We start from the raw sequence: 23,673 nt of genomic DNA, 5'->3' as shown, positions 1-23,673 counted from the left end.
TGAGCCCCATATTGATGGCCGGTAAATATAAACCATTTGGAGGGTGTTTAGAGGCTGGGACAGCCACCGGCACTTTGCACTGAAAATAGATATCAAATTCGTTCTTTATTCCCAAAGGAAATGAAGTTCAGTTTCATTTCCGGCAGGGCTTTAGGGCCTACCCCAAAACAGTTGGCTCCAAAATTGGATATCAAATTCGTTTTCTACTCTCAAATACCTTTTATTTGAGTCCCATATTGTTATAATGGGTTAAATAACCCTTTTGACGTTTCTTTAGGAGGAAAAGCGCCGCCTAGACTTGAACGCAAATGTTAATGTCGTATTCGTAATCTGCTCCCTAATACCTTTCATTTGAGTCCCACATAGCCATGGTCGGCAAATATGCCCATTTGGGAGTATTTGAGGGTGGGCGACCTTCCATTACTTGGACCAAATGTTTTATGCCATGTTTGTAATCCATTACCTGGTTTGGGGTTGGGGGCGGCCGCCCGCTGGGTACTTAGACGCAAATTTTAATAACATATTCGTTTTTTGGTCTCCAATACATTTCATTGATACCCTTATTGTGCCCATCGGACCACTTTTGGTAATGGGTTGCGTTTTTGGGGAAGGGTCCGCCTCCACCCGATTTTTAAAAATTATATAGCCAATGTTTACTTCCAGACAAACGTACACAATCTATGAAAATTTAAAGAAAATCGGTTCAGCCAAGTATCATATAGTCATAATGAGTCTAATGTCGTTTTTGAGGCGTGGCGTCACTCCCTATACTTCGATCTAATTTTGTATGCCAGATTCGAAATCTACTCCCGAATACCTTTCATTTGAGCCCCATATTGAAATGAACGTCCAATTTGTCTGTTTGGAGGAGTTTTGGGATTGGGGCGGCCCAATGGGTACTTGGACTCAAATTTTAATACCATACTCGTATTCTACTCTTCAATACCTTTCATTTGATACCTATATTGTCTCGATCGGTCCACTTTTGTTTTTGGATTGTGTTTTGGGCATAAGGGGGAGCGTCCGTCCCCCTTCCGATACCGAAAAATTATATATCCTATCCAACCTACACAATATGCGAAAATTTCGAGAAGATCGGTTCTGCCGTTTTTCATTCTACAAACAAACCGAGACCCATATATCCGTGATTGGCTAATGTGCCATTTTTATGGGGGTGGGGGGTCCTCCTATACTTCGACATGAATTTGTATGACAGATTCGTTATCTACTCCCGCATACTTTGATACTCATATTGTCCTTATCGGTCCACTTTTGATTTTGGGTGGTATTTTTGGGCTAACGGTAAAGGGTCCGTCCCCTTCCGTTATCAATAAATTATATTACTTCCTGGTCATATTCGTAATGTACTCCCGAATACCTTTCATTTCAGTCCCATATTGTCATGATAGTCAAATAAACCTATATTACGGGGTCTTGGGGCTGGGGCGGCCCCCAGATACTTGGGCCCAACTTTTATTATGAAATTCGTACTCTACTCTTGAATACCTTTCATTTGAATCCCATATTGTTCCGATTGGTCCACTTTTATTTTTGGGTAGTACTGTTGGGATAAGGGGGAGGGTCCGCAAGGGTCCATTCGTATCTCTGTCTATCGAAAGCACTCAATGCGCTTTAAGTTCGGCTGGGACGAAACTTATATACCCCCTCTTAATAGATTGCATTTGAAAGAATTTTCCAAATGTATAGTAGATCATCAAGTTATGGACCGATATCGACCATATTTGTCATGACTATTAGATAAGGTTAGATTAATGGCAGTCTGTCATCAGACGCACTTAGACGTTGTCGTCCATTGTGATACCACAGGAACAGAAAAAGCAAGATGCCTTCTAGTTCCTACCGTTGAACCATCCAGATCGCTTTAAAAAGCTCAATAACTTGCAAATGTTCACATCAGACATGCTCTCAAAGAAATGAGAACCTAAAGTGGAACTTCTTCTGACTGCTAGTGCCGGACACACACAGAAGGTGTTCTATAGTTTCTTCTTCGTCGATGTCCTCATATCTTCTGCAAAAGTCGTTGCTGGCAACCTTCAGTCTGTCAGCATGTTTTGCGACTAGACAGTGACCGTCATGACGGACACAATGACTGAGACGTCTGTTCTAGCCAGTGACAGCAAAGCGGTAGACCTCTTCAAGTCTAGATTAGGCCACATAGCTTTGGAATGCTTTCGGCCCCCTCTTTGTGACCCTCTATCATTCGTCGTCCTTCGGGCCTGGTCCTGAAAACTTAGCTTTCATGTCGCTAGAGGCTATTCCATTATCCCTGGAATGCATAAGATAGTTCCTAGTCTTGCAAGCTCGTCCGCTTTACAATTCCCTAGGATATTTCTGTGGCCGGCACCCAGAATAGGTGAATTTTTAACAGTTCAGCCATCTCATTGAGAGATTTGCGACAGTCGAAGGCGGTTGTTGTGTTCAGATACGTTCTCCAGGGATTTAAGGGCTGCCTGGCTGTCTGAGAAGATATTTATGCCAATCGTCGTAATGACATTATATCTTAGCCATTCCACCACTTCATTAATTGCAAGGATCTCTGCTTGATACACACTGCAGTGGTCCGGTAACCTTTTCGATATGACCAGTTTTAGATTTTACACCCCAAAGCCCACCTGATCGTTTGGTTTGGAACCATCCGTATAGAAGTCTTTGTAACTTCTGTTACCAGGCAATCGCAGTTCAAAACGGTTCTGTCATTAATAGGTAATGTGTTATCCACGCTGCCTGGAACATCGGACTTTGAATCCAGGATAACACAGTGTCCGTAGCCGCCACATGGTCAAAAACAAAGCTCCCTTAACTTCACGGCAGTGGTCGCGGCAATTTGCGTAGCAACAATGTCCAAAGGCATAAGATGTGGCATTAAATTCAGTGCATCAGATGGTGTCGGTGTAGTCCATAATGCGGCTGTGATGCACAAACAACCCATCCTTTGGATCCGGTTAAGTATTGAGCAGTAGGTGGACTTTTGAAGTGCCGTCCACCAGAACACAACACCATATAGCATTATAGATCTGCCAACTGCAATACACATCCAATGCGAGACACGCACTTTAAACCAGGGCTGCGAAGTCTAGCCCTCGAATACATTCCCGGGTCGAAGTCGGGGAAAGCGATATCAACTCTGAACCAAAGTCCGACTCCTGCTCAATAGTCCGACTCCGGCCTCAAAAACTCGACTCCGGTCGACTGCGCAGGTCTGGTTAAAACCACCAAATTTTTGCCAATGCAGGTGAATAGGGCAAGATTTGCCATTCTTGCTTTCTCCAAAATATTTTATTAGAAGTTCAAACAAGACAGCCAGGTATTTTTCGCTTTCAGTAAATGGAAAACTCTCTTCCCCCAAGGTAACTGCTACCACCGTGGGTAACTTGAAAATCCTACCTAAAACAAAAACTTCTATCTTAGACAGATTTACGCCTAGACCACCTTCATTAGCCCACTTCGTGTCGTACGTAGAGCTTCCTGATGCTATAGCCACATCAGCAGTATTCGCCCCCGCTTGTACACTTATTTCTTCCAGATACAAACATATATTATTAATGGCTATATTTCAAAGTAGAGGAGGCAGTTCTCGCCCTTGAGGTATTTCTGCTGACCCACTTTAAGATCTACAGGTCCAAGCCTCACCTTTTGGTAAGTAAGTAAGTTTATTAACAAACTTTCTTACAGTAGTGCTGAGGCATAGAAACTCCAGCTCCTTGATGATTGACGTCGGTTTTACAATATTGTTTTATTTGGCAGCGAGAGAACCTTTCTTTTTAAAATAGCCCAAATGAAATAGTCGGCCGGATTGGCATCTTGCGAATTGGATAGCTACTGTGGTTAACATGCGCGGTATGTGACGGTGCCGAGTCTTTGCCAGTCCTTGACTCGCCCATGGCTCCAAAACAGGTTCCAAAATGATTTCCCTATAAAAAGTCGCACTAGCTTTGACATCTTGGGCTCGGTCAAACCATTTGGAGAGAGGCCATTGACGGTCACAGCTGCCTATACCATCACTTGAAATGAAATTTTGAAAAATTCTGGCTGAAATTCTCGTACGTGTACTCGCTTTAGTAAGTACGATCATCTTGGGAGATTACGAATTGCACAATGTTCGGAAATTTACCACGTTTGTGCATTTGGCTTTACCTTGACCACGGTTTTCAATATATGGTGCATTCAATCACAGGATATTTTCAGATCCTTATCCATTTGATTGTCAAGTTATGGATTTAGTTGAATTCAAGCTTCACTCGCCAGAATCTTTCAGGTATTGCTGCAGTATTTTTGGCGTTTGGCAGCGTTACCAGTTTCATTATAATGATTCATGGTGCGAAACACAAACATTTTGTTCACTTTGAGGTGTTTGAGTTCGCCAACAATAGGGGGTTGTGATTTTCCAGCCATATATAATGCAATCACACTATTACGCTTGAAATTCCATCACGAATAACTCTCTTTTTAAATTACCACAGAGCCAAGTGACTTGAAAACAATATAATGAGCTGTCAGCAGAACAAATATCATGTAGCTGTAAATTCTAGTTTAACAAATATACCATTGTGAACTGGCAACACTTCATGCCACCTAGCCTATACCACCTAATCTGTCTATGAAAAGATTTTTCAAAGAGGTTGACAAATGCGATCCATGGTGAAGGGTATGATTGATTCGGCCCTGTTAAGCTAAACGGACTCACATTTGTTTAACTTCATTGGATGATGATGATCGTTAACTTCATTTGGATGAGAAGAAATTAAAAAAACCCACTCTGCATTAAAGTTCCTAATCATTCGTTTTCCAGCAGTGGAATTTGGGAGTATGTAGTAATTATTTAGGCCTTATTTTCTCAAGGGATGTAGGTAAGATTAGTTTAGTTTGAAAAGCAGGTGTGTATGCTGTCACTTGGCGCACCGTTTTTGCATAAGTGTGGTCGTAGTCCTATGCGTTCCGTTAGGATACAGAAAGCTATACTGACCTCCTTCCTACTTGCTATCAGTATGACCCTCGTCTTCTCATGATCCGTGTCATTGTTCTACCGACAGGTTCTCTGTTTCACAGTGTTATATGTTCGACGCCCTCGCCCTTTATTAGGATTGCGTCGCCCCGAAAGGCTTCGAACAAGCCAAGTTTATTAGCGGCAGTCCTCCGGCCTTTAAATCGCCCTACTCATCTCCGAGATCTGGTGTTTTTGAAAATTATTGTTAAGGCCCGTCTTAGAGTGGGAAAGTTAAAAAATAAATGCTGTATGATTTTGACCACTCTGCCCTCTTTCTGTTCATGTTGGCTTCTTCAAATTAGCGCCATTTACTGGCTGTTTTCAATTGGATCAACTAAATCTATGTGAAAACAGCCAGTAGATGGCGCTAACATAAATGTTAATGCTACTACTGGTATGGAATGGCTTAACTCCTATAACATTGATTATCATGTGGGGGTTGTCTATAAATTACTATATCACTATACCTATTAAATAGACATTTTTTAGTTTTTTTTTTCAAAATCAAATCAAATTGCCATATTAATCGATTTTCTGTGGTAAAGAACTAATTTGCCAGTCTATATATTTGATGCGGTGGCGATAGTTCTTACTATTAAACCATGTAAAACTTTTGAACAAAAAAGTATTGCCCAGCAGCACGTCGTTTGGTCTTGTCTATCGATGAGCTAAAAATGGTTCAAATCTTAACGTTTAGATTTGCAACTCCCCTTACACGCTGAACGTCATAATTTTGGGGGTAGGGCGGCCTACATATATTTGTGCAGTTAGGCGACCCCTTGAATGTTTGAACCCAATTTTTAATACCATATTCACATTCTGCTCTCCAATAGCTTTCGTTGGATACCCATACTGTCCCTATCGGTTCACTTTTGATTTTGTGTGGAGTTTTTGGGATGACGGGGAAGGGTCCGCCCCCTTCCAATATCAACAAATTCTAAAGCCTATACCTAATTTCCGACCATATTCATAATCTACTCCCGAATACCTTTCATTCGAGTCGTATATTGTCATTATCGTCCAATAAACCTATTTTAGGGTGTTTTGTGGTCGGGGCAGCCCCCTAAGTACTGGGACCCACATTATGATATGAAATTTGTTTTCTACTACCGAATACCTTTATTTTGAGTCCACTATTGCCCCGATCGGTCTACTTTTATTTTTGGTGGTAAATTTGGGGAAAGGGGGAGAGTCCGCCCGTCCGATCGAGACCGAGGCCCTGGAACCCCTAAATGTTTTCCGACCTGGATGAAATTCTGCACGGTGTGCTGTTATGACTTTCAATATCCGTGGTTAGTATGGTTCAAATCCATCTTTACCTACACTTGATAGAACACCCATATAAACCATTTTCCCAACTAGATTTCTACGGCCCCTAAAAACTTCGATTTATGCATATTTTGGTTAAAATTTGGTACATGAAGTACAACTATGCCCTTGAACTAAGTTTATCATGTTTAGATTGTTAGCAATATAAATGGGGGTGGGTTCCTAAGATTTCGCAGGGCCGAACATAGTATGATTTTACTTGTTTGAAATTGGTTTGCATAGTTTCACTTAGATTACTTTGTCATGCGAGCGCGAATTGTTTTGTACATTGTATTAATCGATCGGAGACCATCGTAGCGCAGAGGTTAGCATGTCCGCCTATGACGCTGATCACCTGGGTTCGAATCCTGGCGAGACCATCAGAAAAAATTTTTCAACGGTGGTTTTCCCCTCCTAATGCTGGAAACATTTGTGAGGAACTATGCCATATAAAACTTCTCTCCGAAGAGGTGTCGCACTGCGGCACGCCGTTCGAACTCGGCTATAAAAAGGAGGCCCCTTATCATTGAGCTAAAACTTGAATCGGACTGCACTCATTGATAGGTGAGAAGTTTGCCCCTAATGGAATGTTCATAGGCAAAATTTGCAATTTGTTTATCGAGACCTCAATGAATATACTCAAGAATTGAAGTATTTTCGTATTGTCATTCTAACACATCGAAGTATCTATTTCTGACCCTACGATGTATACATACAAAACACATATGTATGTATTTAAAGAACGTCATCAAATTCTTTTGATTCAAAAGGCCTCAAAATGTAAGACCTACCGAAATTCCCTCGCTGTATTCTTGGACTACCCACAGCATCTTATGCCTGCAGTTTAAGAGAACTGATAAAACCCTCATTCCACTCATGCCATACACTTTAGTCAGTGACTATATCATACATTGACTCACATAATAGACCAGACTCACTTGCATTTGAGATAACCCTTAGTCGCAAAAAAAAAAAAGTTTATCAGCTGACTCAAACAGTATCTTCTTGCACAATATGCTTGAAATATTTTCTATTCTTAAGTACAACGAACTTTTCTATTCTTGTCTTATGGACTGACTAGTATACTAAATAGAAAATGCAGTTCAATTTTAAATCTCAGACAGTGGAATGGAAAGAAAATAAAGTGGAAAAAAGTTCGACATATTTGAATGGTTAGATAATTTTTGCAAAATTTTATATCGTAATGCCTAAAATGGAAGTTATAGCATATCCTTGACTGATGTTGAAAATGTTTGACAATTCATTAGAAAAATGTCAGAATACCTAAAATCGGACAAAAACTTTACTGATACGAAAACAAGGACTGGTGATGCCCATTTCTAGCGCCAAGTATATATTGGGTTGCCCAAAAAGTAATTGCGGATTTTTTAAAAGAAAGTAAATGCATTTTTAATAAAACTTAGAATGAACTTTAATCAAATATACTTTTTTTACACTTTTTTTCTAAAGCAAGCTAAAAGTAACAGCTGATAACTGACAGAATTACAGACTCACAAGCTGTGAAAAAATTTGCCAACGCCGACTATATGAAAAATCCGCAATTACTTTTTGGGCAACTCATTCAATACGTTTCATTGTCAAATTTCAAAACTATATCGGTTCGAATAATTCGGTCTCTTCAACTTTACTGATAATTAGAAACTATACATATAATGGGTCTTAAAACATTTTTTGTCCTAACAAGGCCAAACTAAATGAAAAAAGCTTTTTTGGCCAAAAAAAATACAAAAATAATTTTTTTTAAATTCACCCTCACAGTATCATGTATCATGGACTAAAGAATTGGCACTTGTCACAAAATACAAGATCAGCTGTGATCAAAATTTAAAAAAGCTCGAAGCCCTAGTATTTAATAACAGCTCGTAGTATTTTACAACAACAAGTAAAAGCGTGCTAAGTACGACCGGGCCGAATCTTATATACCCTCCACCATGGATCGCATTTGTCACGTTCTTTGTGCAATATCTCTTTATAGACAAAACTTGAGCCAGAGGTAACACGGCCAGTAAGCTCTTCCCCTAGAAAAACAATGGTTCTTTTGCTTGTGTGACTGGTAGCGCTGTCTTGTTGAATGTAAACGTTGTGCAGATCGATATCATACAACTCCGACCATAAAAAAATCATCTCTCGATAGCACAATCCAAGTGTCATGCATTGGGTATATACTGCAGTTGTCATACCTATTATGCTATATGGTGTTGTGGTCTGGTGAACGGCGCTTAATACTTAACCGGATCTAAAGGATGGCTTGTTTGTGCATCACAGCCGCACTGAGGACGACACCATCTGAAGCACTGAATTTAATGTTTCATCTATGCCTCTGGAGGCCACCGTAGCGCAGAGATTAGCATGTCCGCCTATGACGCTGAACGCCTGGGTTCGAATCCTGGCGAGACTATCCAAAACAATTTTCAGCGGTGGTTTTCCCCTCCTAATGCTGCCATGTAAAACTTCTCTCCAAAGAGGTGTCGCACTGCGGCACGCCGTTTGGACTCGGCTATAAAAGGGAGGCCCCTTATTATTGAGCTTAAACCTAAATCGGACTGCACTCATTTGTATGTGAGAAGTTTGCCCCTGTTCCTTAGTGGAATGTTCATGGGAAAAATTTGCAATTTGCATAGATGAGCAAACAGAGGGAAGGACAAATATTTTTTTTATCGGCTCATAAATTGATTCAATGTCAATCAATTACGTCTGCATTCTCAAATAAATCCACGCAATAGATACCAAACTATAGCAGCGTGACATACTAAAAGGTGTAACAGATAACGCTAACATAGTCAAAGCTCTTGAGCTTCTGTGGAAAACGATACGTACCCGCTGTGCTATCTGGAAGTCGTCATAATAATAATAAATTAATTGACGGTTATTGCAACTGATAGTAGTTGAAACATGTTTTCCAAGCAGCACAAAAACAATTTTGCAAACTGGACAAATCGAATAATGTTTATATTTTTATTATTTTAAATAAAAAGTGGTCATAGACTTATATGTAAGGTAAATCCCCTCATGCATGACTTAGATGAGGTATTCAACAAATTATGAATAATAATGTAAGACACATATCAGATATAATAAAAACATGTGAATAATTATAGCCGCGAAGACAGACAAACTGTGTTTATCTCTACTGAGGGATTTTTTTGTACTTTTGAAGTACATATGTATGTACAACCCTGATACAGATTTGGATTTTCCCATTGCAATGATTTATTAAAGCACCGTAATATGCTTGCGATGCAAAAAATAGTACATACTTGAATAATGACTTTGGGTTAGGTTTAAGTGGCAGTCTGCCATCAGACTCACTTAGAAGTTTTCGTCCATTGTGATACCACAGGAACAGCAGTAGGAAGATGCCTTCTTGTTCCTACCGTTGAACCATCCAGATCGCTTTAAAAAGCTCAATAACTTGCGAATTTTCACATCCCCTAAATCAGACAGATTCTCAAAGAAATGAGAACCTAAAGTGGAACTCCTTCTAACTGCTAGTGTGGGACCCACACACAGAAGGTGTTCTATAGTCTCTTCTTCCTCGATGTCCCAACAGCTTCTGTAAAAGTCGTTACTGGCAACCTTTAGTCTGTCAGGATGTTTTCCGATTAGACAGTGACCTGTCATAACGGACACAATGACCGAGACGTCTGTTCTAGCCAATGGCCGCAACGCAGTAGACCTCTTCAAGTCTAGATGAGGCCACATAGTTTTGGAATGCTCACAGCCCCCTTTTTGTGACCATCTATCATTCGTTGTACTTCGGGCCTGGTCCTGAAAACTTAGCTTACTTGTACCTAGAGGCATAGCCACAGATTCCAGTGTCCCTGGAGTGTGTAAGATAGTTCCTAGCCTCGCATGATCGTCCGCTTTACAATTCCCTGCGATATGTGTGTGGCCCGGACCCAGAACAGGTGTTCTGCCATCTCTTTAAGAGATCTGCTACAGTCGAGAGCGAATTCTGTGTTCAGAAATACGTTCTCCAGCAATTTAATGGCTGCCTGAGAAGATATTTATACCAATCGTCGTAATGACATTATATCTTAGCCATTCCACCACTTCATTAATTGCAAGGATCTCTGCTTTATAAACACTGTAGTGGTCCGGTAACCTCTTCGATATGACCAGTTCTAGATTTTTAGAGTACACCCCAAGGCCCACCTGGTCTTTTAGTTTGGAACCATTTATATAGAAGTCTATTTAACTTCTGTTACCAGGGATATCGTTCCAATCGGTTCTATCAGGAATAGTGGTACAGTAATTTTTATCAAAAAGCGGCTCAGGTAGGGTGTAATCCATACTGCCTGGAACATCGGATATTGTATCAAGTATAACATAGCGTCCGTGGCCGCCACATGACCAATGAGAAAGCTCCCTTAACCTCACGACAGTGGTCGCTGCAATTTGGGTAGCCACAATGTCCAGAGGCATAAGATGTAGCATTAAATTCAGTGCAGTGCGGCTATGATGCACAAACAAGTCACCCTTTGGATCCGGTTAAATATTGAGCAGTAGGTGGATTTTTGAAGCGTCGTCCACCAGACCACAACACCATATATACCCAATGCAGTATATATCCAATGCATGACACGTGGTCTAAATCCCCAACTTTTGCCAATGGCTTTCTTGCAGATGTATAGAGCAATAGTAGCCTTTCTTGCCCTTTCCAAAATGTTGGATTTGAAGTTAAATTTTCTGTCCAGTAGAACTCCCAGCTAATTTGCGCTTTCTGTAAATGGAACATTCTCTCCTTCCAAGGAGACAGGTGCCACTGTCGGTAACTTGTATCTTCTGCTGAAAAGAACTACTTCTGTCTTACACGGATTTATAAATAGACCACTTTCGGTAGCCCACTTCGCTGTGGCAAGTAGAGCTTCCTGAAGTATATCTCTTAGAGTGCTGGAATGGAGGGTTTTCCACAGGGAGGAGGAGGAGGAGGAAAGAGCTCTCCCTGGGGAAGACATTGAACAAGTCTCCGTGACAAGTTTGGCTATCTGTGGAATGCTGGAAAACTTTTCCCTAACCACAATTGTCACGTCATCAACATACGCGACCACTTTTACTCCTTTTTTTCCAGACACAATAATAAAATTAGTAATGGCTATATTCCAAAGTAGAGAAGGCAGAACACCTTGAGAAGTTCCTCAGCTGACCCATCTTTTTAGATCCACGGATCCCAAGCCTACCATAATGCATTAATTATCTTACGGTAGAATTGATGCCTAGAAACTCCAATTCCTTCATGATTGACGTCGGCTTTACATTATTGAAAAAACCTTCAATGTCAAGAAATGCTACCATTGTATATTTCTTGACAACGGGAGAACCCTCTATGTAGCCGACTAGGTCGTGAAGGGCTGTTTTAGGGGATTTGCCTTTGCTATATGCATGCTGCTTCCGCGACAGGCGATCTCCAGGTATTTTTGCTCTAAGATTTGTTTCTATCAACCTCTCAAGAGTGTTCAGCCTAAAGGATGACAGACTAATAGGACGAAAATCTGTCGCCTTCGTGTGGTAGGGTTCTCCTGCTTTCGGAATGAACATGACTTACGTGTACCTCCATCCCACCGGCATATATGACATTCTGATACAAGCAGAGCAATCTCCCTAAGCCAGGAAGCCAGTCTATCAGACACAACTGGTGATACATCATCAGGGCCTGGCGACTTAAAGGAGTCGAAACTTCTTATCACTCAAAGGATTTTCGGCTCAGACGCAATTTCCCTAATGGTCTCCGACGAATGCATATCAGTGACAATATTGACTTTAAGAATTCGTTAAATCGGCCCATGCTGAAAACTCTGATCATCGACTTAAAACAAAAAATTTTAAGTAAAGGTTATCCTTCTAGAAAAAGTTGCAGACTTCATGCAATACAAAAAGTCTAAGCAAAATATGAGCATTTTGGGCGAAGAAAATATATCGCAGAAATTTTTTGCCTAAAAAGATTTTTTTTTAGAAGAATTCAGAATTGGAAAAATTACTTTATATCTGTCTGTTGTTGTTGTTGTTGTAGCAGTGTGTTATACACTGAGGCGGCAGCCCTTGCCGATGAAGAACTCCATCGGGTCAATCCGGTACTCACAACCGGCTGCCATGGAATTGATGTCTGTCTGTCTTCAGGGTAGGTTAGGTTAGGTTGAAAAGAGGGTGCGTATATTTAACCGGCAATCGCCTTGTTGTAGGCTCTAAATGCTAAAAAGTAAGCTCGAAAAAGAACATTTATGTCATGAAATCCGTGTTGCTTCCAAAATCCCTAATAATTTCCCCAACACGCCCCTTAGTTGGTTTATGTCTGGTATTGTGTCCGCACCTAAGGGCCGGTGTCTGTTAGCCGCGTAAGCCCGGAAATGACATAGGAAATGCTCCAAACTATTATCCTCTTCCCCCACATGGCCTAGTCATGCTATCACTCGCAGCTCCTGAGTTAACTTGTAGTCCTTAATGTGCCGTTATGATGCCCACAGCTATACTGACATCCTTCTTAGTTCCTTTCAGCAATAGCCTCGTCTTTTCCCATAGCAGTTTCGTCGTCCTACTGACCGTTTCGCAGTGTTAAATGCGCATTCATAGCCTACGCCCTTAAGTCGGAATACGTCGACCCTAAAGGCTTCGGGCTAACCAAGTTTATTGACGGCAGTCCTCTGGCCTTCACTGCCAAATCGCCTGCTGTTTTGTTCCTCCTAACTCCGCTATGGTCCAGCACCCAAATGATGCAGAACGAGCCATCCTCAGAGAAGATATTAATCTCCTTATTACACTCCAAGACTGATTGTGATCTTACCGTCCTGGTTTTTATTGCACAGTTGTTGGAAGTCATAACAGAACACTACATGCAAAATTTCGGCCAAATCGGAAAACAATTGCGGCTTATAAGAGCTAAAGCAGTCAAATCGGGAGATCGATTTATATGGGAGCTATATCAAGTTCTAAAAATATTCGGACCGTACTTGGCCCAGCTGTTGGGAGTCATAACAGAACGTTTCGTGCAAAATTTCAGCCGAATCGCGTAAAAATTGCGGCTTGTAAGGGCTCAAGAAGTCAAATTGGGAGATCAGTTTATACTGGAGCTATATCAGGTTCTTGATTGATTCGAACCGTACTTGGCACAGTTGTTGGAAGTCATAACAGAGCACTATGCCCAAGTTTCAGCCAAATCGGATGAAAATTTAGGCTTCCAGGGGCTCTGGAAGTCAAATCGGGAGATGGGTTAATATGGGCGCTATATCCAAATCTGAACCGATATGGCGCATTTGCAATCCCCAACGACCTACATCAATATTAAGTATCTGTGCAAAATTTTAAGCGGCGTAGAGCTTTACGCGTTCGACCGCTATCGTGATTTCGACAGACGTCTGTCCATCCGTCTGTCCGTCCGGAGTAAAGCTAGCCGCTTGAAATTTTTCACGAATACTTCTTATTAATGTAGGTCGGTTGGGATTGTAAATATGCTATACCGGCCCATGTTGTGATATAGCTGCCATATAAACCGATCTTGGATTCTTCAGCCTCTAGAGGGCGCAATTCCTATCCGATTTGACTGACATTTGGCATGAGGTGTTTTGTTATGACTTCCAACAACTATGCTAAGTATGGTTCAAATCGTTTTATAATCTGGTATAGCTGTCATATAAACCGATCTTGGGTCTTGACTTCTTGAGCCTCTAGAGGGCGCTATTCTCATCCAATTTGCCTGAAATTTTGCTATGACTTTCAATAACTGTGCTAAGAATGGCGCAAATCGGGACATAGCCTAACATAGCTGCCATATAAACCGATATGGGATCATGATTTCTTGAGCCCCTAGAGAGCGCAATTCTCGTCCGATTTGGCCCAAATTTTGTATAACGGCTTCTCTCATGACCGTCAACAAAAGTGACTTATATGGTCTGAATCGATCAATAGCTTGATAGAGCTCCCATATAAACTTATCTCCCGATTTTGCTTCTTGAGCACCTACAAGGCGCAATTCTTATCCGAATGAACTGAAATATTACACAATGACTTCTACAATGTTCAGCATTCATTTATGGTCCGAATCGGACTACAACTTGATATAGCTCCTATAGCATAGCTGTTCTTATTCAATATTCTTTGTTTGCCTAAAAAGAGATACCGCACATAGAACTCGACAAATGCGATCTATGGTGGAGGGTATATAAGATTAGCATCTTAGTGGGAGAAATGGAGGGTTTGCAGCCTAAAGAACAGGAAGCATACGATGACCACATCACCCACTCCCAAGAACCCCATCTAATGGAGGACCAATGATTGAAGTCATCCAGATAAACCTTAGATGAAACTATGTGCTCAATTTCAGTCAAATCGGACAAAAATTGTGGCTTCCAGGAGCTCAAGAAGTCAAATCGGGGGATCGGTTTACATGGGAGCTATATCCAAATCTGAACCGATATGGTTCATATATCTGTGCAAAATTTCAGGAGGCGTAGAACTCAACGCGTTTCACCGCTATCGTGATTTCGACCGACAGACGGACAGAGCTAGATCGACTCAGAATATCGAGACGGTCAAGAATGTGTAATTTATGGGGTCCTAGACCAATATTTCGAGGTGTTAAAAACAGAATGACTGATTTAGTATACCGCTGGCTGAATGGCTTCGTCAAAAAGCAAAATATGTTTTATATTTCATGAGTCATTATGTCATTCCGAAAAAATTACGGTTTGGTGTGGATTATGGGCCGGCGGCGTCATTGGGCCGTACTTCTTCCATGACGATCAAGACCGACACGTTACTATGAATGGGAAACGCTACCGTGCAATGATAACAGTACATTTCTGGCCCCAACTAGGACGGCGCCACAAGCCACACAGCTAATGTCACAATCAATTTATTGGAAACCAAGTTTGGAGAAAGTGTAATCTCACGAATTGCTCTAGTCAATTGGCCGCTTAGGTCGTGCGATATGACGCCGTTAGACTACATCAAGTCTGTGCGACTATGTCAAGACTATGGTCTATGCGAACAAGCCAGCAACGATTAAACTTCGTACGAACATCGAACGCGAAATTGAAGCAGTATCGGTCAATTTATGCATGAAAAACATCGAAAATCAGGTTCAGTGTCTGGACTTCTGCAAGCGTGCCCGATTTTCTAAAAGTTTTCACTGATGGTGCACAATGATCCCGTGGTGAAAATAGGGTACTAAATTTTTTAATATCTGAAGGGGGAGCGGACCCTCCCCCTTACCCTAATTTTCAGAAACGCCAGATCTCGGAGATGGGTTGTGCGATTTAAGCGAAATTTTGTGTGCTCTCATATAGCAACCCAAAAACAAAAATTTGATATCCAAATTTCGGATGGGGTACCTATGCCATGTACATGGCATAGTTCGAATCCTGACGAGAAATCCAGAAAACATTTTTACCGGCGGTTTTACTCTCCTTATTTGTCTATCCTTTCCTATATGGCTACTATCTCATGTAGATGGCATAACAGCTATGTGAAAACTTCTCCCCAAGTTTTTTCTCTTTTTTCAGGCAAGAGATTGATTCCAACTCATAGAATTTTTTTATCCTTTCTAAGAAAAATATGTTTTATATCTTTTTTTGTTTTCCTTTGATTTCTTCCAATAATATATTGGCTCATTTGGTTTATTTGCTATAGTTTTTATCCTAAAATTCTTAATTCAAACAATACTTTTTTTGAACAGGCATACATAAACATATCACATGATGCAGCAATACATATTCTGATATTAGCTAACTAGTCTAAGACTATGTTTGGTGAGTATCCTAATATTTTTCCTTATTCTCTATGGATTTTTTTTCGGTGGGGTAGTCTTCATTTTGTGTTTCTTGGGAGGACTTAAGGAAATTTTCATCATCCCAAGGCTGGAGTTGGGTTGATCCAAAGACAATGTAGAACAAATTGCCTAAGCCGAAGACAATGGCTGAAATTGCAAAGACAATTTGCCATTCGGTACGATCCTCCTAATTAGAAAATGGAAATTAAATCATTATTACTTTATATAAAAAAACCTTAACTTTACCTCATTTTTCACAATCAGGCCCACCAAAAGGGGTGTTAAAATTGGTATGAAATTCGCCGAGGTATTCACTATACCCATGAGAATGCCTGCATGATTGGGTGACAAATCGATGGTGTTTAAAGCACTGCCTATGGTAGAGCCTGCATTGATGCCCACATTCGCTGTCATCAGAACAATGGCCAAGGTTTGTTGATCCTCACCCACAAAACCCACAGCTATCAAGCCAATTGCCGGCACCCAAAAGGCCAAAGAATTGAAGGTTTTCCTAACCCCATTTAAGGTTAGGACCTTGCGTTGCAACAAAATATCCGATAGAATAAGGTATACATAGGACATGCACCACATGGTAAAATAGGGCAGAGCCGAAAACATTGCATTGCTCTTCATGTCCATGCCAAGCACACCATTCATGTAGGAGGGGATTTCGGCTTGCAGCGTGGAGAAACCCCAGGATTGAGCTGATCTGGCCACCAGTAAAGCCCAGAAAGGCCATGATGTCATTATGGCCTTCCAAGGCACAGGAATTTTTTTCGGTGTCTCCTTGACATCCATCTCCTTCAGGGCATTCTTGGAGGTCTCAATGTAATTAAGCTCTACCTCTGAAATCAATTTTGATTCACGTGGTGTATTTGCTGCAAATATTAGCCACAAAATGCACCAGAAGACTCCAACAGCACATGAGACATAGGATATGCCAGGCCAACCCATGCTGGAGGCTGCTATTATGCCACCCAAGAACATGGCCAACACTGTCCCACACTCAATGCCAGTATTTGCCAGGGCGCCCAAACGATTTCGTTCCTCCACAGGACACCAGGCGGCCAGATGGGCATGAATGCAAGGAAAGAGTAGACCTTGAAATAGACCCTGGATCACACGTATGCCACAGTAGACTTGCCAACCACCCCAATCCACGGTAAAGGGTATAAGAAGTGCGGCAAGAGCCGAGCCGATGGTCGATATGAACATGGTTATTTTCGCTCCAAAGCGTCTGCAGAGATAGCCACCGGGAAATTGCGTCACAAAGTAACCCCAGAAGAAACTCGACAAGATGAAGGACTTTTGCATTTCATCCCAGTCGTATTCCTGAGAAAAAATTAGGAAAAAAATTAAAGCCTCATTTTAAAGGATATGCTTTGAAGTCTAGTCAACTTACCGGAAAGTTGGGATTTGTAGTTTCCGCATTTGTCATGGCCACCACTGCTACGCCGGCATTAAATTTGGCAATGTAGTTGACGGTAATGGAAAGGAAGAGCAAGAAAATCTGCAAATGTCTCTGGCCCAATATAGGCCCTGCAAAGGAAAAAAAAATTGGCAACATTAGAGAAATGTGTTCGCTGGGTTTAAATGTAAGAAATACCAAAGGCCTCTCACCATTTCTAGTTACACTCCATTACAAAAGAAAAGAAAAAAAAAACGTTATGGACTTTCTGAATGAGAAATGAAACTTGCGGACCCTCCCCCTTACCCTTATTTTCAGAAACGCCAGATCTCGGAGATGGGTGCTGCGATTTAAGCGAAATTTTGTGTGCTCTCATATAGTACCCTAAAAATAAAAATTTGGTATTCAAATTTCGGATGGGGTACCTAGGGGGCCGCCCCAACCTAAAACATACCAAACATACATTTATACCAATCACGACAATATGAGACTCAAATGACATGTATTTACGATAATAAAACGTATCTAATATCCAATTGTCGAACCAAGTGTACAGGGAACCACCCCAACCCCCAAAACACCCCTTAATCGGACATATGTACTGACCATGGCAATATGGGAGTCAAATGGTAGGTATTTGCAAGTAGAATACGAATCTAATATCCAAATGTGGGACCACGTTCCTGGGGGTCCACCCCTTCCCCAAAACACCCCCCAATCAGGACTTATTTACTGACCACGGCAATATGGGGCTTTAATAAAACGTAATTGAATGTAGAATGAGCATCTGATATCCAAGTGTGGGGCCAAGTGATTGGGGGGCCGCCCCTGCCAAACACATTCCGCCAAGGGGACAAATTTACGACCATATCAATATGGGGCTCAAATGAAAGGTCTTTGGAAGTAAAGCACGAATTCCAATATGGGGCTGTTATAAGAGGTATTTTATTTATTTAAGTTAGGAATTTCGTGCTAATTACAAAATCCTTAATTGTTTTTCATGCCACTCCCCTAACTTGGTTTCAATGTCTGGTATAGTGTCCCCACCTAAGTGCCGGTATTTGTTAGCAAGAAAGCCGGTCAATGACAAAGGAAATGCTCCAACGTATTATCATCTTCCCTGCATGTCCTACACATGCTATCACTTGCCGTACCGATTTTACATAAGTGAGCTCGTAATCCTATGTGTCTCGTCATGACACCAATAGCTATAGTGCCCTCGTTCTTACTTCGCTTCAGTAATAGCCTCGTCTTCTCACGATCTGAATCCCCCCATAGGATTTTCGCCGTCCTACCGACTGTTTCGCTGTTTCACAGAGTTGCCTGCCCTTAACTCGGACTGCGTCAACCCTGAAAGCTTCGGGTTAACCAATTTTCTTGAAGGCAGTCCTCTATCCTTCCCCGCCAATTCGTCTGCTTTCTCATTCCCAGTTACTCCGTTATGGCCAGGCACCCAAACGATGCGGATTTTGCCATCCTCGGAGAAGGCGTTAATCTCCTTTCTACGCTGCAAGACTGTTCGTCAACAGTGTTGAGGTTTTTTGTTGTATGTTCCTACCAAAATTGGTAGGTTTTTATTCTCTTGGTAGGTTGGTAGGCTGACCTCTATTTTTGGTAGGTTTTTCCAATGCATAAAAACCAAATTAATCACTAAAAAAATTGTTATGGAGCCATGTCTTCAAATCAAGAGATCGGTCTATATGGCAGCTATATCCAAATCTGAACCGATCTTGGCCAAATTGAAGAAGTATGTCGAAGGGCCTAAACACAACTCACTGTGCCAAATTTCGGCGAAGTTGGACAATAAATGCGCCTTTTATGGGCCCAAAACCTTAAATCGGGAAATCGGTATATATGGCAGCTATACATCGGTATATAGCAGCAAAGACGTCAAAGAGCCTAACACAACTCAAAAATTGCACATTTCTTGCAAATTTTGCCAATGAACATTCCACTAAGGATTCAAGTTTAAGCTCAATAATAAGGGGCTTCCTTTTTATAGCCGAGTCCGAACGGCGTGCCGCAGTGCGACACCTCTTTGGAGAGAAGTTTTACATAGCATAGTACCTGACAAATGTTGCCAGCATTAGGAGGGGAAAACCACCGCTGAAATTTTTTTTCGATGGTCTCGCCAGGTTTCGAACCCAGGCGTTCAGTGTCATAGGCGGACATGCTAACCTCTGCGCTACGGTGGCCTTCTAACACAACTCACTGTCCCAAATTTCAACGAAATCGGACAATAAATGCGCCTTTCTTGGGCCCAAAACCTTAAATCGAGAGATCGGTCTATATGGCACCTATATCCAAACCTGGACCGATTGGAGCCAAATTGAAGAAGGATGTCGACTGGCCTAGCACAACTCACTGTCCCGAATTTCAGCAAAATCGGATAATAAATGTAGGTTTTATGGGCCTAAGACCTGTAATAGGTGGATCGGTCTATATGGGGATATATCAAGATATAGTCCGATGTAGCCCATCTTCGAACTTAGCCTGCCTATGGACAAAAAAAAGAATCTGTGCAAAGTTTTAGCTCAATATCTCTATTTTTAAATACTGTAGTGTGATTTCAACAGACGGACGGACATGGCTAGATCGTCTTACATTTTTACGACGATCAAGAATATGTGTACTTTATAGGGTCGCAAATGGATCTGCCCCATAGAAATGGATCCGCCCGGAAAATAGGGCTACATGATCAGATCTGCTTCATACTCACTGTTACGGCGTAAATAGGTAGTAAATGAGTATTTATGGGCTCAAGACCTAAAACCAGGAGATCGCTCTATCCAAACTCGACGAGTTTGTTCATTGCAAATGGGGTAGAAAGACGACTTTTGTGAACTCAATAAATCATATCGTGAAAACGGTGTGTGCTATATCAAGATATAGGCCATCTTTGAACCATGCGTATGACTCTCGACATTACTGGTGAATTTCATGAAAACCGGTTCAGATTTAGATACACATCGTTGGATTTTCGCTTCTATGGTCACAGCAAGGACAATAAATGCCGAAAAATGCAGCAGTCGGTTTGGAAGAAAGTCTGTGTTAAACATTTAAATCAAAAATGATTTATATTTTTCTGCGCTGCTATTATTTTGACCGCAACTGTATGTCCCATTTTGTTTCTCATAGAAGAGGCAACATATTTACCATTTTGGCGACACTATACTTAGTAAGTAGAACTATTCTAAGAACGTATGTGCAAAAAAATCAAAATTTTATAGAGCGGTTAATTCTTTGTCCTCAAAGGGTTCATTAAAATAACTCTGCGCCCTGTATTAGCACACTAACACCGGTCTATCGAACAAAAATGGTAATCCAACTTTAAACTAGGGGAGAAACTTTCAATAAACGACATGGATAAGGCCATGCATTCTGTAGGGAACCATTCTAGGCGTTTGATGTGCTCTTTACTAATACGAGGGCTGCTATATAAGTTTCTGGTTCACGACAGCACTTAGTGTTGCCAGGTCCTATCAGATATTTCCATAGGAAAGTTTGATGTTTTCTACCATAATCGTACTCAGAACATTTTGACGAACGACCATCGTTTGTGTTGTTTGCAATGACTAGAGGCCACCGTAGCGCATAGGTTAGCATGTCCGCCTATGACGCTGAACGCCTGGGTTCGAATCCTGGCGAGACCATCAGAAAAACTTTTCAGCGGTGGTTTTCCCCTCCTAATGCTGGCAACATTTGTGAGGTACTATGCCATGTAAAATTTCTCTCCAAAAAGGTGTCGCACTGCGGCACGCCGTTCGGACTCGGCTATAAAAAGGAGGCCCCTTATCATTGAGCTTAAACTTGAATCGGACTGCACTCATTGATATGTGAGAAGTTTGCCCCTGTTCTTTAGTGGAATGTTCATGGGCAAAATTTGCATTTTGCAATGACTTGACAAAAAATGGAATTTACTCGTGAACATTTTCATGCGATCAATTTTCACAACTTTCGACGTGGATTATCAAGACGAGAGTGCATTGATTAACACTTTAATCTTTGTATGGCAATGAAACGCCTTCCTATAGCGCTGTGGAAAACTGGTTTAATGAATTCATAGCCATAGCAACCGCTCGCACACAGTCGAATTCCGCGAACCTTGACCAAAAAAAGGCCACTGTACCAGAGAAAATAAATTCCGTCCGTGAACTTATAATGCAATATCGTCATGTGACATACCCTTAGATAGATGCATGCTTGGGCATTTCTTCCACTAGCATACATTCGGATAGTCTGCAGTGCCTTGGTGTGCGCCGTCCTCATCGCCTCGCCTATGCCAAGACAACATATTCTGGGAACCATCTTTAGTGGCGGAACTGTTATAGAGTACCTCTTCTAAAATTTTTCGGTGCAGTTAGGTTTGATATCCTTTCGAGCGATGTGATCATTAGCTGAGTTTCATTGTAACTGGTTAACAGAGATCCAAACCCGATCCTTGGTGCTGGGTAAATTAAGTTCGACACTCACGATCTTTACTCCATTTTTGTTATTTTGGTGGCACCGTGGTGAATAGATGAACATGTTAGCCTATAAATACTGAAAGCCTGGCCTTGAATTGTTGAATCGCGTATAAAAAGGAGTTTAGCTTATTAAGCTGAAACTCAAACAGTTAATGCGAAAATTCTCAGGCTGTTCTTTAAAGTAAAATGGGTAAGACGTGCAGTTTTATGAATCATTGTATTTGGAACTTTAAGAGTTTAAAATTGTGTCGATAAGTACGATTTTTTAATGTCCTTAAGGATTCAAAAATGTTGTTTTCTTCCTCAAATATTTTTAATTTTAATTTATGTTTTATGTGCATTTTTTTTTCTTTCCTTTATTCAAAAATGGTTGTTATCCTTTGGTATTTCCTTTGCACATATCCTTTTTCACCACACTTGGCATTCACTTTGTTTTACCCTTTGCTATATCCGCTGTCATTTTTCACAATTTCGCACTGGCTCGTTCTTCCTTCTTCACTGCCGTAACCCACTACCGTTTGGGTAAACGTTCGTTAATCGACTCATATTTAGGGCTCATTATCCATTAAAATGAAAACTTTGACCATACTATGGCCAGTTAAACACAATCACTGCCGATTTTTATTTGCTTCATTAAAGAAACAAACAAATATAAATCAAAGTCAATAGAAAGAACATTGATAATGAATGATAACCACAAACACCGATGATAGGGCTAAATACTATAGATAGCCAAAATGGTAATCCGTAGTAAATTTTGAATAACATTAATAAGGGCTTGGACGAATTGAATAGACCATACCCAAATATATTGGATTAGCAATTGTGATGTGTCTTCGACAGAAGTAGAAGGATATAAGAATGCTATCGAAATCAAAGCTCTTGATAAGAAATGGTAATATGGTCAGACAAAATTTCTTTCAAATTATATTACCATAGAAAATTTCTTAGAAATTTAAATTTTGTAAAGATTTTATTGAAATTAAAGGTCACTAGATGAAGGAGAATTGGCGAATGAAGAGATGGTGTACAGCAGGCAGCATTTGTTGGTTTGTTGTGGTACTTAGATTCCATGGGAAATCCTATTTGTATTCTAAGCTTAAATACCAGGGACAAACAAGTCATAAACTGTGAGCCCGCAGACGGTAGGCTCAGTGAACACAATGGCGCTGATGATTGGGCCCTAAAGCAACTGAAACGCCTGCCAGTAGTGTCTTGTCTGTGTTCATTCCGCCTGTATCTCAGGCGATATTTTTATTTATAATCAACTAACTGTACCCGGCCCACTCTCCTGCGCCTTCATTAGCACCATACGAAAAACGAGTTTCTTACTTACTACCATATGTATCTCCCCAGTACAATTGGTTTATCTACCACCAAATACCTTTTATTGAACCCCTATATAGCAATGATTGACAAATATTCACATTTTGATAAGTGTTTTGAGAGATAGGCAACCTCCTATCACTTGAACTTGATGTTTAATACCATATTCCTAGTCTACTCCTGAATACCTTTTATATGAGTCCCATATGTTCATGTCCATCTAATATGTCCACTTGGGATGGTTTTCGTTTTGGGACGGCCCCCTTGGTAACCAATACACAATTTTTAATATTCGATGATCATACTCGTACTCTACTCTCAAATACCGTTTATTGAAGTCCCATATTGATCCCATCGGTTTAGATTTTGGCCGGTTCTG

At 41.0% G+C, this 23,673-nt stretch overlaps 1 protein-coding gene across 1 annotated transcript; it reads right to left on the bottom strand.

Annotated features, from left to right (window-relative positions):
- Positions 1–15,910: 15,910 nt before the first annotated feature.
- On the bottom strand, positions 15,911–22,507 carry LOC106087761 (putative inorganic phosphate cotransporter). The gene is made up of 4 exons (XM_013252914.2): positions 22,407–22,507; positions 17,497–17,633; positions 16,341–17,426; positions 15,911–16,281 (listed from the first exon to the last, which is right to left on the bottom strand). The coding sequence occupies exons 1-4, from the start codon at positions 22,426–22,428 to the stop codon at positions 16,084–16,086; spliced, it is 1,443 nt and encodes a 480-aa protein (XP_013108368.2). The 5' UTR covers positions 22,429–22,507; the 3' UTR covers positions 15,911–16,083.
- Between the last annotated feature and the right edge of the window lie 1,166 nt (positions 22,508–23,673).

The sequence above is a fragment of the Stomoxys calcitrans genome, chromosome 5 (genome assembly GCF_963082655.1).
Source record: "Stomoxys calcitrans chromosome 5, idStoCalc2.1, whole genome shotgun sequence".
Lineage (NCBI taxonomy): Eukaryota > Metazoa > Arthropoda > Insecta > Diptera > Muscidae > Stomoxys > Stomoxys calcitrans.
Note: the sequence above shows the minus strand (reverse complement) of the source record. Positions and strands in the feature narration are given on the sequence as shown.

What these genes read in the sequence shown, in the direction of transcription:
- LOC106087761 (XM_013252914.2), bottom strand. Translation starts at nt 22,428, where the DNA reads ATGACAGCGGATATAGCAAAGG. An exon ending in GACAGCGGATATAGCAAAGG is followed by an intron (nt 17,634 to 22,406) that starts GTAAAACAAAGT and finishes TTTCCTTTGCAG; the next exon opens with GGCCTATATTGGGCCAGAGA. An exon ending in GCCTGATTGTGAAAAATGAG is followed by an intron (nt 16,282 to 16,340) that starts GTAAAGTTAAGG and finishes TTTTCTAATTAG; the next exon opens with GAGGATCGTACCGAATGGCA.